General features: G+C 32.0%; 3 protein-coding genes across 3 annotated transcripts; 2 read left to right on the forward strand and 1 right to left on the reverse strand.

The window, feature by feature from the left end:
• Positions 1 to 7,049, reverse strand: CW7. The gene is made up of 12 exons (XM_012987933.2): positions 6,890 to 7,049; positions 6,361 to 6,553; positions 6,194 to 6,268; positions 5,407 to 5,513; positions 4,538 to 4,598; positions 3,834 to 3,893; positions 3,674 to 3,748; positions 2,899 to 3,051; positions 2,774 to 2,828; positions 1,080 to 1,202; positions 364 to 596; positions 1 to 273 (listed from the first exon to the last, which is right to left on the reverse strand). The coding sequence occupies exons 1-12, from the start codon at positions 6,919 to 6,921 to the stop codon at positions 250 to 252; spliced, it is 1,191 nt and encodes a 396-aa protein (XP_012843387.2). The 5' UTR covers positions 6,922 to 7,049; the 3' UTR covers positions 1 to 249.
• A 2,510-nt stretch (positions 7,050 to 9,559) lies between these two features.
• Positions 9,560 to 12,181, forward strand: LOC148771808 (putative glucose-6-phosphate 1-epimerase). Its single transcript, XM_088816047.1, has 8 exons — positions 9,560 to 9,780; positions 9,988 to 10,062; positions 10,305 to 10,361; positions 10,471 to 10,634; positions 10,747 to 10,887; positions 11,001 to 11,094; positions 11,626 to 11,734; positions 11,836 to 12,181. Exons 1-8 carry the CDS (start codon positions 9,673 to 9,675, stop codon positions 11,994 to 11,996), a joined length of 909 nt encoding a protein of 302 aa, XP_088672173.1. The 5' UTR covers positions 9,560 to 9,672; the 3' UTR covers positions 11,997 to 12,181.
• Positions 12,182 to 14,122: 1,941 nt separating this feature from the next.
• On the forward strand, positions 14,123 to 17,116 carry LOC105963529 (uncharacterized). Its single transcript, XM_012987934.2, has 5 exons — positions 14,123 to 14,282; positions 15,247 to 15,378; positions 15,850 to 15,928; positions 16,043 to 16,126; positions 16,608 to 17,116. Exons 1-5 carry the CDS (start codon positions 14,277 to 14,279, stop codon positions 16,961 to 16,963), a joined length of 657 nt encoding a protein of 218 aa, XP_012843388.2. The 5' UTR covers positions 14,123 to 14,276; the 3' UTR covers positions 16,964 to 17,116.
• The last annotated feature ends 934 nt before the right edge of the window (positions 17,117 to 18,050 follow it).

The raw sequence follows: 18,050 nt of genomic DNA on the forward strand, positions 1-18,050 counted from the left end.
TCAAAGAATCAGTACCACTAGCATTATTCAGATAACTGTGAATCTATAATTCAAAGCACAATATAAAGGCTACACTGCACTCGTGCAGCCCTGAAATGTTGAATATTCGGACCAATCTTTAATTGGGTGCAACAGAATTTACTAAGACACATGTAATTTACAACTCAGCCCCAGCATTTCTCTTCCAAGTAAAATTCAATTGCAATTTGTGTACTCTCGTTTTGGAAGTTATGTACCAACTCTTGATCGCTACAAGTTGACCGGGGGACTTCCCTGTATTTCATAAATAGAAGTTAGTATCAGGTCAAATCCTTCGACACACAAAAAAAAAAAAAAAAAAAAAAAAAACGAAAAGAGGGTTACCTTGAAAAGAAGATCATGAGCAATATTTTCCCATGGAAGTGAGATGGACATTAAGCAGCACTTGAGGGGGAGCATCTCTTCGTCTGAAGGTCGAGTGGATGAGGCTGCAGCATAAGCATTCTTTGCTGCTGTTGATGCAACCGATGCTGCTGTTCTAACCATAGTTCCAATTCCGAGCCCTTTTTTAGGTATTTGAATCGGTGAATGCGGACCTAGTTCCGTCTTGCTTTGATCTGTCAATCATACACAAACTCATTTTTATAAGTTTCAAATGAATCATATCGTTACTCACCATTTGTACAGGAAACGTTGTTCAAACACTAGACGTTTATTATGTTTAAACTGGCAGACAATAACGATTAAAACATGTATTTCCCCTTAATGTCCCATTCGAAAGACTAAATTCCTTCGGAGTTGCATTTGCATGAGAGGTTTTGACGGAGTGATTTCAAATCCATAATTCAACTTTTTTGGATCGAGGCATTTGACTATGGATTTCAAATCCTTAGCTCTCATTTGAAGTTAATTTCAAATCCTTTTCATTAGGAATAGTTATAAATCCATTAATTTATCAAGAAATGCATTGTTAACAGAAATTAAGTACGAAAACTAACAGAAACATCATAATCATAGATCTCACTTCAACCAGATAAAACCCTTTTCATATAATGAAATTTGAAAATAAAGGTTAACGTTTTATTTTTCTTTTAACTTACCGAGAACACCAGACACAGCTACTTCAACTTCACCACGTCCTCCAGGACCTTTCATATAAATTCTATCAGTTCTCCCAGAAGAATGACCTAGTGACAGAAGGCTTCCAAAACCAGTCCTCCCAGCTGGAAAATCGAAATAAAATTAACGAATATTAGGATTTAGATCAAAAGAACATATTGCCACTTCAAATGCAAATAAACACTTTATGATAGGTGGTCCGAAGTGACCAACTAAACAATCATCAACGTATAATCTTATTTGGATTTCCATTATCACGAGTGAACTGCTAACTCAAGCCCGTTTAACAAAACACAAAAGTTTTCAGCTCCATGGGTGCGACCAATGAAAAAAAATAAGCAATCCAACTCCTTTTTGTCTCAAACGGAGTTCATATCGGAAGGAAATGACACAGTATAGAAAAATCTGAACAACCAGTTTGAAAAGCGCATTCATAAGAATTCTATTTTTTCACTTAGTCGTTAAAAATGGAAACACTAACCGGATAAGCACCAAATAAAAACGCGAGAGTTACATGGATATCCATATTTATTATAATGAAGTGTTGGGTAAAATTTATCGGTTTGTAATTTAGTAGTCATGGCTTTCTAGTTAGCTTTACATGACAGATCAGTTGACTTCTTCTTAATTCTAATGTCAAATTATCTTCAGTAGAAGTTTTTGTGATCTATATGTCGCTAAAGGTTATATATATATATATATATATATATATATATATATATATATATATATATATATATATATATATATATATATATGACCTAGAGTGCCAATGAAACCAATAGAATCATGTTTCACGAAATGCAAAAAACTGGATGCATAAAAAAGTTACATGAAAATAAATACCTCAACTTTCTTGTGAACAAGGTATCACAAGTTTGTTCTTCACGATTTACTTTACTTATTCGATTGGCTATTAAAAATCACAAATTGGTTGATAATTTTTTTTATATCTAATCAAGCATCAAAAAAGAGTTCGAGGGATATAAAAGTATATGTCAAAAGCTAACGACATGGTATATAAGGATTTTGGAAGTATAATCTTCAAAAGTAAAGACTTAATGTTGGTTTTCATGACATCATTAAAAGGGTAACCATAAAATCCTATGAATATTAATTTTTTTTTGTCAGTGTCTGTGTACTGAAAACCAGTTCAAAAGCGTTACTGAAGCAGGCTACCAAAGTAATATCGGATCAGTGTTCCGACGATTCCTAACATCTACTTAATGAGTTAAGAAAATGTCGCGTGGAAATTGAATTATAAGATGTATCTTCAAAATCTGTCTTCCAATCAGCATTCTTCTAAGCAAATAATTATTCACTTCTACAGTTTCGATAAACAATTTTCGCCTATTCTGAGGTCTCTAATATTTAATAGCTAAAACTAGATATATCAGTCAGCAAGATGTTCTCGGCATCTAACCTAACATGAATAAAGTTTCTTTAATGAATTCATCATCTCATTTGACTAATAAAGGCTATTATTAACCTAAATGAAGTCCTATTATTGTTATTATTATTTTATTTTTTATTTTTTAGATGAATGAACAACTTGCAGAAAAAAAGAGCAATTAAATTTCTGCTTAGGAAACAAATGGCTGAGTTTAACGGTCATGGAAATAAATATGATTTCAACACCATAGCATGAAGTGTTAGTGTGAACGAAGTAAGTTACCATCATATGCTTCTCGGACCATTTGATAGCTGACAAAACCTGAAAAAAGGGTAATCTGCAAACAAGGTTTTTCATCATGTGAAAAAAGGGTAATTCAGGAAACTTTCAGATTCTGTGAACACTACCTTGGACTTCTTTATCTTGCCAGCACTAGCAGCAGCATTGTTTGAAGAAGAGATGTCAGAACTAACTTGTTCTGTTTTCGTATCACGTGGAAATGCTGCCCCGTCATGAGCATTTAGCAGTACGCAGTAGCAATGATCCGTATCAGTCAAGACCTGTGGCATTGAGATTTCAGATACGACAGATTTTGGAATAAAACGTTGTACTTCCTACTTGTCGAGATTTTAGCTTACTTCAATAAGATTTTAACTAATTTTACTGAGGTTCCAGCATCCTGTAACTTATCAAAAAATGTGGGAATAACACCCTACAAATACAAGATTATTAAATTTTCATTTATTATATGAAAATTTCATTTTATCTTTACTGAAACAGCATTCTAAAGACCTAAACAATCTCAGATCGCCAAAATTCGCCTTCCATCATCGGCAAATTCATTGAAACTTTTTTTAATTAAATTTATATTGTACGTTTAAAAAATATTAGTTAACATTGTCAACAATAAAACCATGAAAATCTTCCTCCCTAAACTGTACAGTGTAAAGTGAAGACACAGTTCACTTGTAACAGGTCACTCTAGCACTAAGTAGACACGTGGAAATAGAGAGCATAAGGAGATGATTATTGATCTAAGCAACTTCCCTAAAATCTACTTCTACCTGTCAAACATGAAAGAATTAGGAATCACATACAAACTAAAGACCGAAAAAAGGTAGAAGTACCGTATTAATTTATTTATCAAACGTTATAGAACAGTTTGAATAACATGCACCTTACCACTGCATCAAAGGTGGAATCGAAGTCATCTACGGCAAAACATATTTCTGGATAGGCAGGTGTTGTTTCTACTTCCTGAATACACATGCAAGAAATTAACAATCAATGAGAAACATACAAATAAGAATCAATTAGAGTACTTGTCATGAGAAACACTTGCCTTTCTTGAATCCAAATGAAAATTAACACGACTTGGAGATGCATATACAGTCTTCAAGACCTATCAAACAAGAAATGTTAAGTTTTTGGAGTATAGAAATACATAAAAGTAACAATAATAACATTGACAATAAAAATAATAATATTAATGATCAAGTACTTTCTGGAGTCAAAGAAATTATGTGGAGGTTGAAATTCCAAAGCTGTTTGATGTGAAACGGAATAACAACACTCGATTTTCTTTGAAAACAGAAATAAGATGAAGAAATAAGAAGTGAAATGGAGTGTGGACTGCGATAAAACAAATATACTACCTTAAGAGATAGGAAGGCTTAAAAATGGTACGACAAATTACACCTTGCGAAAAAGTACTTCAATAAAGTTAATAATTTGACTACAGAAAATTTAAAATCGTTGTTAATTTTTTTAACTTATCAGTGTCCAGCTAAAAAAAGCTGACAACCATGTTTTATCTAATAACAATGATCTTTCAGGCTTTCTCACTCTCAAGGACATGTGGACCTCTTCGAACCCCAAATTAGAGCAGAGAGAAAAAAAATGCATAAATGTTCATAACAGCGATTTCTAAAGCCAAAATAGGGACAAATTCCTCTTCATCAATGAAGAGTGAACCATCCATTTAAGTTAAATGGCACAACTGTTTTAAAACAAGAGACCACCTATAAACCTCAAAATAGCAGATACCTTATAGATAGGAGACAAGGTTTTGCCTTGACTGGCATGATATTGCCGAAGAACCTGCTGACTGATAGTGATGAAAAAGATTAACACGAAAGTTAAAAGGATTAAGCATGTCCACTGCATGTAAATGTAAATTTTATGTGCTTCAAAATTACGTATATGAAATTGATGCAAGGGAAATCCCAGACAGGTTCCTACTCCCACCTTTCTTTATGGTGTTTTATCTAAATCTAACATGACAGTTCAAAAGTCTAAAGTTATTTTATGTTACTAACCACCATTGTTCTGTACTCGGGATGCAAACTATGCCCTCTCTAAATCACATTTGGTTAGATTATATACTTCTTTCTCTTGAAAAGGAATCATAATTATATACATGCAACCATAAATCTCATCTTCCTGTATCAGAACATCCTCATATTGGCTTTCAGATTTGGTGAAATGTGTACCTAGCCTCTACTATTAGAGTCGATATGGTTCAAATCCTTCTCCTCCCTACTTTCCCAATTTTTAACAGGATTTGATTTTTTTTTTTTTTTTTTAAGAAAAGAAAAAACGAAAATGTTTTTTTGAAAAATCCCCGGCCTCGGAAACTCACAAATGTTAGCCACTACATCCAACAGAGCCGAAGCAACATAGCCAGATTGCCTCATACACGAGGCCAATGGCAATTTAATATAGAAGTCAATATTGCCACAAAAAGTAACATAGAGAACACCAATTAACCTCATCAGGCGGCCAACACCCGTTTTATAAGCCAATATTCTCTCAGAAGATGATTTAAGAGAAAATCACATACAGTATGAAAGGAAAAGCTGATAAGAGTTATGACATGAATATGTTTTTGTAGATCACGACAAGATAGGAATTACCTGCAAATCGCTACTGTCACACTGAATGTGGTATGAGCAATCAAGTTCAGATAAAAAGAGCGTCTCCAATCTATAATCGTTGAATTATCACCAACTAAGTCATCCAACTGCAAGACAAAACGAAATCAGTTGCATCTAACTGAAAATAAACATCAACACACCACGTCACGTAAAATTCCAATACGTAAAAAAGAAACAGTACGGTAAAGTGTATAACCTTCATAAAGCTTAAATAAGACATCCACGGAAAGAAAATGAATTATTAATACATTCACATCCAACGTAGAAATTGAATCCCTAGCAATGAAATTCTCTTGCTAGTGCAGATGCCGTTTACTCCAATTGGAAAACAATACTAGGTGTCCATGCAACATGAATTGACTTTAAATATTAATACAATAGGCCCATACGCAATGGCATATTTTTCTTTAATATTAATAGAGATTATTTAACATTTCGCTGTGATCAAGGATTATAATAATTACAAACTCACGTGTCCTAGCGAAAATGCACACGAGAAATATAAATCTACACACGCTATACTTTAACACGATTGAGCCATGATCCATATTAATCTCTTTCTTCCTATGTATGATAAAAATGTGCATAGTCTGCAACCATTGGTGCAGTTTGGCATGAACACAAAGAAAAAGTTTATTCATAAACAGCTTCCGGATTACCCAAAAAAAGAAAAGCAATCTTAATTCTTCACCACATAAATAAGAGTTTGCATGTACACAAAAAAATTATCTAGCACTCAGTCCAAGGTATTTCATTGTCCTTATACCTTAGGTGCCCACCTGCGTACAAAGTAAGGAGAGTTGGCTTCCGCAATGTCACTAGGTCTCTGTGCATGCAAACCCTACACCATAATAATGAACAAAATCAAAATTATTCACAACCTATGCAAACAATTAAAACTGAAAAGTAACACATATTAAGCAAACAAGGTACCATTTTTCTAACAAAAAACACGAGGTCATCATCCTCGCGCCCCCTCGACTCCCTACTGCTAACGAAATACAAATCAATGATGTCATGCCAGAATCCGGAATCCATTTCCACATCAGCAGACGTCTCGTCCTCGTCCAACGTGGTGTCTAGAATCAACTTCGAGTGCTTCTTAACCATACTCAGCAACTCGTGCCTGCCGATTGTTTTCATTTTCCGCAATATTCTTAGCCAATACTTAACTCACATAACAAAATTTTCCGAAATTTTCGAGTTCTTAAAACAAGAATTAAAACAGCAGAATCGATTGAAGAATTTATATGAATCACAATCGGCGGTGAAGCTACTCAATTATCATAAGAAATTGTTCGAACTGCGATCCACGCATCAATTGACAAACACATTTCATAATCGCCAGAACAATCTTAAACATTTTTCACATAAAAATACTCTAAAATTGGAATAGAACAAACCCTAATATGCAAATTGATCGAAAACGAATGAATCAATGAAATAGGAATTGAAATCTTACCGAGTGGGCGTTTGAGATTTATCACCGAGCATTTTTGAAAATTGAGTGGAGAAGTTTTACTCCAAAACACACTAATTTGGACTGAATTTATCAAACGAGATTTGAGGAAAAAGAATTTGCATTACTTCCCTTTACATTACACGTGTTCTTTAGTACTTTATAATACGGGAAAATTAACCTACAGTAATAAGCTCGTTTAAATAATATTTTTTCTTGGTCCCGACTTGGAGACAACGTGTTAAATTAATAGTTCGTTATATTTATTAGATAATACACATTCGGAAATTTTAAGAAGCCCCATATAATATATAAATTAATAATGAATAAAAATAATTCTTAAATTACATGGTACACTACATATTTTATAGATCTATGAAGGCTTAATACAATATAATTTAATTCTCGTTTGTTTCTTGTTGAAGTTCACATTACCATCAATCTCGTCTCTCATTTTTCTTAACATGGTTAGAATTTTCGGTGTAGTTTTCTCATAACTCAACATAAAATCATTATATACCATTGCTGCTTTAAGAGCTTCCGTTTAAAACGGATTCTATAGTGCATTGAACTAATGGTACAATGATTAATATACACGTAATTTTTTTTAAAATGCATTTATTGAAAATAATAATAAAAGTAATTTCATAAATTAATAAAATATTAATTAATGTATAAATTAATAATTATTAATTTATCGATAAGATAATATTTCGCTAAATTAATGAAATTTTGATGGTTCCAACTGTATTAATTTATAGAGGTTTAACTGTACAATGGTCTAAAGCAAAATCTCGCTAGTTAAAAATCTCGTTTAAATAATATAACTTTTAGAACAACACGAAAAATTAATAATTTGTTAGATATATAAGATAATACATATTTTAAAATTATTATAAATCTCATTTAATGTATAAATTAATAACGTATAGATGTAACGCTCAAATAAATAGCACATTGTATTTTTTACAAATTTATAAAGACTTAATAATATGTAATTCAAATTTTCCTTTGTTTCTCGTTGAGATGAATAATATCACTTTTAATCTCATCACTCACTTTTTTTTAATATGATCAGAACTTTCGGTGTACTTTTGTCATAGTACAATAAAAAGAAATATTCAATAACATTGTTGCTTTAAGAGCTTCCGTCAAAGAAATGGGGTTTGTAGTAGAACTATAATGATGCTAGAAATAGAATCACCTGATGTAGTTAAAGTATGATGAGTGGAAGAGTAAAGTGGATCACTAGCTCACGAGTTTGATGACTTTGAGATACTAGCGATCAGAAAACACGTAAACTAAGTTGGGGGTTGATCCAGCGGAAACCCTTCCGACGCAGGCGTGTGGATTGCAAGAGTTGTAGAGAGAACCCAGCGAGTCGTATAGTTCGAATATTGAACGTACCTTAAGAAATGAATTGTAATCTTTATTTATACACGATTTGGTTGGGTTGAAGTTACTTGATTGTAATTGTTGGATCCAAACCTTATTTGAATGTATTGAATCTTCGTTATAGTGGTTTTCAAAATTGGGCTCGTGACCCAATAAATAATGAAATTGTAGACCTATTGAGTTGACCAATCAGACATATAACTATTATCTTCAAATACCATGCTCTCAAATATTTAATTTATTCATCGGTCAACATCTCTAAAGTGATGTTCTTTTCATTATAGTAGATTAAGAGGTATTTGACATCCATTTTCTTACTATTATTCAGCTAATTGACTAGATTATGTGGTTTTTGTGTGACTTCACCATCTAACAGTCCGTCGTTAATTATCTTGTAAAAAAAAATATATTTATAGAAAATATAATAATAATAATAATAATAATATAATAATAATAATAATAATAATAATAATAATAATAATAATAATAATAATAATAATTATTATTATTATTATTATTATTATTATTATTATTATTATTATTATTATTATTCTTATTATTATTATTATTATTATTATTATTATTATTATTATTATTTATATTATTATTATTATTATTATTATTATTATTATTATTATTATTTATATTATTATTATTATTATTATTATTATTATTATTATTATTATTATTATTATTATTATTATTATTTATATTATTATTATTCTTATTATTATTATTATTATTATTATTATTATTATTATTATTATTATATATTCCAAAAATATTGATGTAGAAGCGAAGGAAAAAAATTGGGTCGAAATTGGCTGAAATCAAAGTTCTTATTCCAACTCCATAAATCTTATATAACATGTTAATATGTGTAAAATGTATAAAATTATAAGGATATACATATACACATTCAAGATAAGTTATATTTTTCCTTTTTAAAAAAACATAAATGATATGTATACATATCTCTAACTTTTTTATTTTTTTAATCCATATTTTAAAATGACACACTAGTTAAAAGAAATACAACAAATTTCAGTAAAAAAAAAAATCAAATTATTCAATTGTTATAGAAAATGAGGTCCCGAAAATATTATAACAGAACGATTAAAAAAAAAACGAGAACAATAATAAAGAAGACGGGGGTATTGTGGTAATTTCACCGCCGGAAATTGTTGTACATGCCTGTTGTATCTATCGATTTTTAGTTAGAAAGCAAGAAAACTAGATTCTGTAACTATAAATAAATTAAAACTTAGTCAGAAATTCAATTTCTCTTCAGCAGCAGTTACATAATTATCTGAGTGCTTCTGCAGCAGTTCAATTAAACACACACACACACACACACACACACACACACACACACTCTCTCTGTGATTTTTATGGCGGCGCCGCCTGTGGAGGGGCCTTGGGTCGAATTTAACGACGGAATCAACGGACTATATCCGGTGGTCACTCTCCGTCACCGTCGTGGTGGCTGCTCCGCCGAGGTATATATATATATTTTCAGTCTGAGTTTTTTTTTCCCATTTTCGCTTGCATGCAGCTTCGAACGGAACGCATGCATTTTAGTATTTTTTTTATGGAACTTATATATATATATATATATATATATATATATATATATATATATATATATATATATATATATATATATATATATATATATATATGTGTGTGTGTGTGTGTGTGTGTAGATTCTTCGTTACGGAGGTCAAATAATATCATGGAAGAATCAATGGGGAGAAGAGTTGCTTTTTCTCAGTGAAGAGGTACTTTCTATATATATATATATATATATATATATATATATATATATATATATATCTGCCTTAATTGCCACTGCCTTTTCTGTTTAATTATTTCCCGAATACATTATGCTATTAATTTGTGTGATGTTTGAATTATAATCTAGTTTGTAGCAGTAATTTAGCAGTAATCTTGATTTAATTATCTGATCACTATCAATTGATGATGTTCTTTAATACATACTGTCATAAATTTTAATTTTCAGGCGTCTCACGAACCCCCACACCCGATTCGTGGAGGCATCCAAATTTTCTGCCCGAAGGTTTAATTTGCTTCATTTCCTTTCGGCTCGATCGATATTTGCCTAATTGCGTTTATTTTATTCGGTCTCGTGTTATGTTCTAATCATGTATATATATATATATGATCAGGTTTTCGACGATGGAAATATCGAGAACGACGGATTTGATAAAATCGGAATGTGGAAAGTCGACAATTCCATACATGGTATAGCCAACCCTCCTTCCCCCGAAAAGGCATTTGTTAATTTGATTCTTACTCCAACCGATATCGACTCCGGAAACTCTCCTCATAGGTATAAATACATAATTGATCATAATCTTTAATTTCTACTGATCATATATTATTAAGTATTGTATGTATTACTTAATTGCAAATTAATATATATATATATTAATTTGATGCAGATTTGAGTTCCGTTTACGGGTTGTCCTGGCACCCGACGGTTATCTGACTATGGTATCTCGTATAAAAAATCTCAACACGGACGGGAGGGATATTATATTCAATTTTTCCTATCAAAACTACTTCTCTGTCTCCGATATCGGGTACTAATTAACCAGATAAAATAATTCATGCATTCATGCATGCTCGATCTTTTTACGTTAATTCTCTCGATTTTGATTTTATTTTTATTATATCTTTCCGTATTCGTATTCAGTGATATTAGGATCGAAGGATTGGAGAAAGTGGATTATCTGCAGAACGAAGAGCGATTTACGCAAGGGACCGATGCAATCACTTTCGAATCTGAAGTAAGTAAATACATATAAATGCTGATTTTTTTACCTGAGTTTAATTATGTTTTTGTTAGCTAATTATTAATAATATATATAGGGTAAATTACAAACACCCCCCTTAGATATGGTCAAATTACAAAAACCCCCATCTTGTTTGGATAATTACATCTACCCCCTCAACTATGATTTTTTCTTAGACCTCCACCTTTATGGTGCCAAATTCAACATAGTCATCTAGATTCTGTGAAATGTGATCTAGTTTGTACTCTTTTTGTGTAAAAAATACAGTTTCCGATGCACCACAAACTGATATATACAAGCTAAAAATCACATATTATGATCATCTTGCTTCATAACGTAGAGTTTGAATGGGATAAAACGGGTACAAAAGTGATAATATTCCATATAATCTCGAAGATTCCACTAAATTTGATGAGTTGAGGGGGGTGGTTGTAATTATTCAAACAAGAGGGGTGTTTTTGTAATTTGACCATACCTCAGGGGGTGTTTGTAATTTACCCATATATATAATATAATCTCGTGTAGGTGGACAGGGTATATCTGAACATACCGGTTACTCAATTTGCCTCTGTTATCGACCCTCGAAGGAACCGATATTGCCATATTTATAAAACTTATGGTCTTCCGGACATTGGTATATAATGTTTTTAATTTATATAATGTCGTATTTTAATTTATATATATACATGTATGCGACGAATTAATTAATAAATGAAATTGAATTTATTTGTGTAGGTGTGTGGAATCCATGGGAAGAGAAGGCAAGGGCAATGGATGATTTAGGAAATGAAGAGTATAGGAAGATGGTTCGTGTCGATGTAGCTGTTTTCGGGCGCGAACTTACGATGAAGCCCTTTCGGGAGTGGACCGGGGCTCAGCATCTTACTACTAATTGATGCTCTGCTGCCTCAGAATATTCTTTAGTGGGATCACTTCTAACTAATTAAAGATAAAAATCTTATCAAATATCAAAACTACAGAATTTGTTGTTACAGAGTTTCTTTAGTCCATTCAACACATAAATGCATGGTGATCATAATAGGATGTGATTTTTCAATGTTTTACTACAAAGTTTCTCTTTAATTAGTCTCTTTGTGCTATATATATATATATATATATATATATATATATATATATATATATATATATATATATATATATATATATATATATATATTATATTGAGTTTAGCTTATGTTGAGATAGTAACTAGTTCTGCATTTGATGTCATTCACAATCTCTGCTTTTAATTAACTCATGAAAAATGAGTCTTGATATATACTAGTTTGTCACTACCTAAATAAGGTGTACTAGCATATATATTTTACAATTTTTGATTCAAATTAAACATCAGAAAATCGGTACGTAGCATGTCAAGAACCCTAGGCTCTTGCTAGGATGTAATTAGGAATGGGTCTCGGGATTTCGAAAGTAAGATCATCGAATTTTATGTAATCGTGATTATCAAGAACGGGTCCCGGGATTTTGATATCGCATAACCGTATATCTCACTTCATGGATTATTATCTTCAAGGATTGCCTAAAAAGAGTAATTGCTAAATTACTGTCGGAGACAGTAATTCAACTATTAATTGACCTTTTTTTTTAAATATTTTAATTAATATTACTGTATTCATTGCTAAATTACTGTCTCCAGCAGTTATTTAACTGTTGGAGACAGTTATTTAACTGTTGGAGACAGTAATTTAACTGTTAATTGACTTTTTTATTCTTAAAAAAATACTTTCAATTAATATTACTGTATTCGTTGCTAAATTAATGTCTCCAGCAGTTATTTAACAATCCCTTATATTTATAGGTTTAGCAGGGGTATTTTCGTCAGTTTTTGAAAAAAATATAATAGCAGGGGGGTTTTTGTATTTATGTGTAGTACATGGGGGTAAATGATACAAAGTCCATAGTACAGGGGTGTTTTTGTATTTAACCCTAATCTTTATATCGTGCTTTGCGCCATTCGCGTATTTTTCTTTGTAATATTTAATTGAATTTGATATGTTACAACTCTGAATTAAGATATAATTTTTTTTTATTTCCTTTCATTTTATTTTAATTGAATTGGTGTTGTTATAAAGAGATAATCGTTTAAATAATATTATTTTTCTCATTCTGAAACTGATACCCGTGCAACGCACGGGTGAAGAATTAGTTATTTTGATAATTTCAATAACCACTTAAGAAAACACGGCATTTAATTTATATTTTTAATAAAATTTTAATAGTATAGTTGGATGATCAATAATTATCGGTCAACCAACTTTTCATAATATTAGAAACCACCAACTGACCTATTATAGATGGATTGGTTGAAATATTCAACCCGATCCAATGGGTCGGTTAAAATTTGATTATCCGCCTAAAAATATGATCGATAATGGGTCGGTTGGTAGATAAAAACCAACTCAGTCCCAGCCCTACTACTAACATATAATTACTTACGAACTAAATTGATTTGGAGCAAATTTAAACTGAACGCAAATTAAACTCACTTGAATTATATACACTACTTGAAACTATAACTTTTTTGGTATTTTATAGAGCTGCATAGCTAATTGTAATAGATTTGCATAAGAGACGCTAAAAAAAAGAAAGCAATACACATGCATAATCTCTTTTCCGATCGGTTTAATGTTTTCCTCTTGAAATCGCGGTTGCTATTTATCAGGAATATTTAATGCTTGATTTTCTTGGGTGCATTTTTGCACCTCCGAGAGGCGGAGTATAAAAAAAACTACCCTTTCGTTGCCTTAGTTGGAGAGAGGGTTTTTTAATGCATGCGAAATGGCTATGGCATAAATGAACATGGCATTCCATTTTCAGAAATTAGGCCTACTCTTGTTTAATTGAAAAAAAAAATACTGATTAAAAATCATAGTTGAGGGTAGATGTAATTATCCAAACAAGAGGGGTTTGTTTGTAAATTGACCATACCTCAGGGGGTGTTTGTAATTTACCCTAATAATAATAATTGCCCATATGACCCAACAGCTATGTCCAAAACGACACCGTTTGAATTGTCAAATTAATTTGCCTGATATCCATTCTCACCCCCAAAATCCTCCTTGCGGCGACCCCTTCATTCTGCCCCCCTCATCTTTTTCACTCCGCCGCCGCCTCTACCTCCGCCGTCGCCGTCGCCGTCGTTCCTAACAGTATAAATGTCGGTAAGAGTTTTATTAACTTTCAGTTCATATTTCTAGTTTTGTTGGAATTTATTTATCTCTCTCTCTCTCTCTCTCTCTCTCTCTCTCTCTCTCGCAGGTGCTGAATTTTTGCTTGTTATCCTTTATTTATTTATTATTATTTATGTATGTTGTCTGTCAATTTTTCAGAAACTCGTTTTGGTTGCTTGTATAGTCTGTGATAAGTTAGCAGGATTGAATTTTTTTTTTAAAAATATTTTTGCCTCTCATTGTTTATGTGCTATTGAATTTGAATCTCCATGCTTTTGTCAAAATTTAATGTGTAGTTAAAATCGAGATCTAAATTGTAAAATCGTAAGACTTTTAAGATTTTAGACACTGAAAAGGAGTAAGATCACACTAAAATCGCAGGTGCCCTTAAAATCGTGTGAAATCGCGTTCAAAATCGTTAAAAACGCGATTTTAGTGCGATTTTGGCGATCTTGGTTTTTGTGAACAATTGGGCTGAAATTTTGGATTTTGGCCTCATAAATTCAGTTTTTTAACTAAAATTTGTTAGCCGATTACCAAATAATCCAGAATATATAAAGCTCAGCCCTGCCCTAAAATAACAATCTATCACGACGAGAAGAAAATACTTCTCTTCTGCTAAAAAAAACATCCAGCGGCGGTTGTGAGTGTCAGTTTCAGTTATCTTATGTTAGACTATGTTTAATTAATGTTGGAATGTTTTATATTTTGTAGGACATTTTATGTATATTATGACTTATTTTATTTGTGTTACGGGTGTTATCTAAGTAGTAAGTACTAAATATATTTATTTTACAATACATGTAAAGTCTTACGATCCGATTTTACGTTTCCGATTTTACTACCCCTCTCCAATTTCACTTAAAACCTCGATTTTGACTACCTTGTTTAATAGTTGTGGAGCTGTTTGCTACATTGATAAGCTTCTCATAGCTCTGTGGTTGAATTTCTGCAGACAATAGACGTCTCTGTAAAGACAGGTTACCAGCCCCCGTCGTCGTTTGTGGAGGATAATAAAGCTTCGCTTATTGATCTACACTTAACGGACTCAACCGAGCTTTGGCTTATTCAGTGGCCCATTAATCAAGTACGCCGACTGAGCTTTTGCCTTTACATATATATATGCATTGTCTTTATTGATTTTGAAATAGAACATAAATTTGATTTGATTCTTTTTTTCTCGGATCGAAGCTTCCTCTGTATTTTTATCTTTATTAATCTTGGTCTTGTTCTTTGATTTCGCATTCGCTTCAACTTGATTAATCTGATTTGACCAACCAACCAAGGTAGTCACAATTATTTGGTAATCGGCCAAAAATTTTAGTTAAAAAACTGAATTTATGTGGCTAAAATCCAAAATTTCAGCCCAATTGTTGACAAAAACCACAATCGCACTAAAATCGCGTTTTTAACGATTTTAATGATTTTGAACGCGATTTCACACGATTTTAAGGCACCTGCGATTTTAGTGCGATCTTACTCCTTTTCAGTGTCTGTCTTATGATTTTACGATTTAGATCTCGATTTTAACTACATTGTGACCAACTATTTATTACAGCCTCCTGATTTCGACGGTCAACAGCTGTCCCTGAATCTTAACAGTGATGGACATCTCGGCAACTTTGAGGGCTCTTCCGGTAATTTGATTTTGTAACTATGATGTTTTTTTTTTTTTTTTTTTTTTTTTATTGTGTTTATTCAATATTAGACACCTTTGTTCACCATTTTAGTGTATTGGCTTAACGTGTCAGGAAAATTGTATGACGTGGTCAGTGGCAAATGTCAGGGTCCAGAAACTACCGTTTTCTTATCTTCACCGTCAGAGGCTAGAATTGGTATCGGTTTCTTGAATTGCCCACAACTTTTTTTTGCTTATTTCTTTTTCAACTTGATATCAATCTGCTATCAAAGTCGATTACGATAATTTTTGGCTGTCAATCCTAGTTCCATCTCAAGCCCTTTTCAAATATACGCAGATAAAACTGAACTAGGGATTATATTTCCGCAAAAATGACCGAAAGACGGAACCTTGTTATATTTCCTTATGTTGAAGTGAGCTGTGTTTCCTTCAATTATGTAGATCTCCATCGAACTAAGTTGTGTTGCCTTTATTGATGCAAACCACTGAAAATTTTCTATCTTGCTGCATTCTTGAGGCAATTTGTGACACAAGAATTTGACATGATTTTATTCGTGAGACGATTCACTATTCTTTGCAACTTCCCGTAAAGTTTTGATAATATCCACTTAGTTGTGCTCAAAATGTAAAGAAGTCGCCATAGTTTTGATAATATTGTTCGTCTTTTATGGTGACAGCTGGAAAGATCTCGAGACGAGTTTCTTTGATCCACTACCCAGAGCCAAGTGAACTTAAAAAACGCAATATCATCAACTTAAGTCACTCTGCTCGATCTTCCGTTGTTACATCGTCCTTGTCAGGTGGTCGTCATTTGCCAACTCCAACTCGTAGTATTAAGCCTGGGGCCACACCAAGTAGCAGAAACAAGAATCCGTTGCCTGAATCTGCAAAGCCTCTGAAGAGAAAACGAGCCCACGAGCCGATTAAACCAACGGATAATTCTGCCCAAAATTCAGGAAGAGGAAATAGCGGGGTTACAACTGTTGAATCCGCTGATGAAAAAAAATCAAAGAAAAAGAAAATCGAAAGTTAAGGACTTCGCGGGTATTTTGTTTTGAACATTTCTTCTTAATTACCCTGATTTTGTGGAAGGTGGATTCGATCTTGTACCTCGTAAGTCGAGCTTAAGTTGTTTGTTGAATATGAGGAAGACTGAAAGTTGTCATATATAAACTGTTGCAGGTTAGTTTGTCTTTATGTTGAAAATGATAATTACAAGTATAGATGTTTTATTTACTTATTTTGAAACTTATTAGAGATTATTTGTCTTAATTACAATTAAGAGGAAAGGGAATATATATATATACTAGTAACGAGCACCGCGCAAGGCGCGATGCCCAGCCCGATGCCGGTTCCTGACTATTTGTATTCGATTAAAAGATCGTTTTATGTCCGATAGTTAAAGATTGTTTGGCAGAAGGAATAATGTGGACAATTCCCAGTTTGCACTAAACACAATTTGCAGAAATTAAAGAAGACTTGTGGACAATTCCCAATGGGCTCTAAACACAATTTGCAGAAATTAAAGAAGACTGATATAAATTTTCTTGTGAAATAAATAGCTATTTCAACAAAAGACAAGGGAAGTTTCTCATGCATATTAATTCTAAGAGCATCTCCTATCGGTGGGGGGCGGGCAGCTCCCCCTCCCCCGACCCCAACCCATTTCTCGTCCAGCAGATCAATCTCTTTCTTCCAATTTTTTCAATCACCACTCTCATAATAATAATAATAATAATAATAATAATAATAATAATAATAATAATAATAATAATAATAATAATAATAATAATAATAATAATAATAATAATAATAATAATAATAATAATAATAATAATAATAATAATAACACCACGTAATGTTAATATAATTAATAGAATATTTACAATAAAATTACTATTTTAAATTAAAAAGATCGAATTAGAGAAAAAAAACGAGAAAACTAAAGTAAAATAAAAAAATTGATAATAAAATGACAATAAATAAAGAAAAAGGAAAGAAGAAAAAAGAAAGAACTAAAATAAATTAAAATAAATAAAGAAGAGATACAAAGAAACAAAAGAAAAAAAAAATAAAAAAGAAAATGTTAACGTGTAAAGAGAAGGAAAAAGAAAAAAAAA

This window comes from Erythranthe guttata, chromosome 3 (genome assembly GCF_056151865.1).
Source record: "Erythranthe guttata isolate IM_541 chromosome 3, IM_541, whole genome shotgun sequence".
NCBI classification, from domain to species: Eukaryota; Viridiplantae; Streptophyta; class Magnoliopsida; order Lamiales; family Phrymaceae; genus Erythranthe; species Erythranthe guttata.

Coding starts and splice junctions, on each gene's coding strand:
- CW7 (XM_012987933.2), bottom strand. CDS start 6,921: ATGCTCGGTGATAAATCTCAAACGCCCACTCG. Junction 5,514..6,193: donor TACGCAGGTGGGCACCTAAG/GTATAAGGACAA, acceptor TTTGTCTTGCAG/TTGGATGACTTAGTTGGTGA. Junction 1,203..2,773: donor GGTCCGAGAAGCATATGATG/GTAACTTACTTC, acceptor TCGATTTTCCAG/CTGGGAGGACTGGTTTTGGA.
- LOC105963529 (XM_012987934.2), top strand. Junction 15,379..15,849: donor TTCAGTGGCCCATTAATCAA/GTACGCCGACTG, acceptor TATTTATTACAG/CCTCCTGATTTCGACGGTCA. Junction 15,929..16,042: donor CAACTTTGAGGGCTCTTCCG/GTAATTTGATTT, acceptor TTAACGTGTCAG/GAAAATTGTATGACGTGGTC.
- LOC148771808 (XM_088816047.1), top strand. CDS start 9,673: ATGGCGGCGCCGCCTGTGGAGGGGCCTTGGGTCGAATTTAACGACGGA. Junction 9,781..9,987: donor GTGGTGGCTGCTCCGCCGAG/GTATATATATAT, acceptor GTGTGTGTGTAG/ATTCTTCGTTACGGAGGTCA. Junction 10,635..10,746: donor TCCGGAAACTCTCCTCATAG/GTATAAATACAT, acceptor AATTTGATGCAG/ATTTGAGTTCCGTTTACGGG.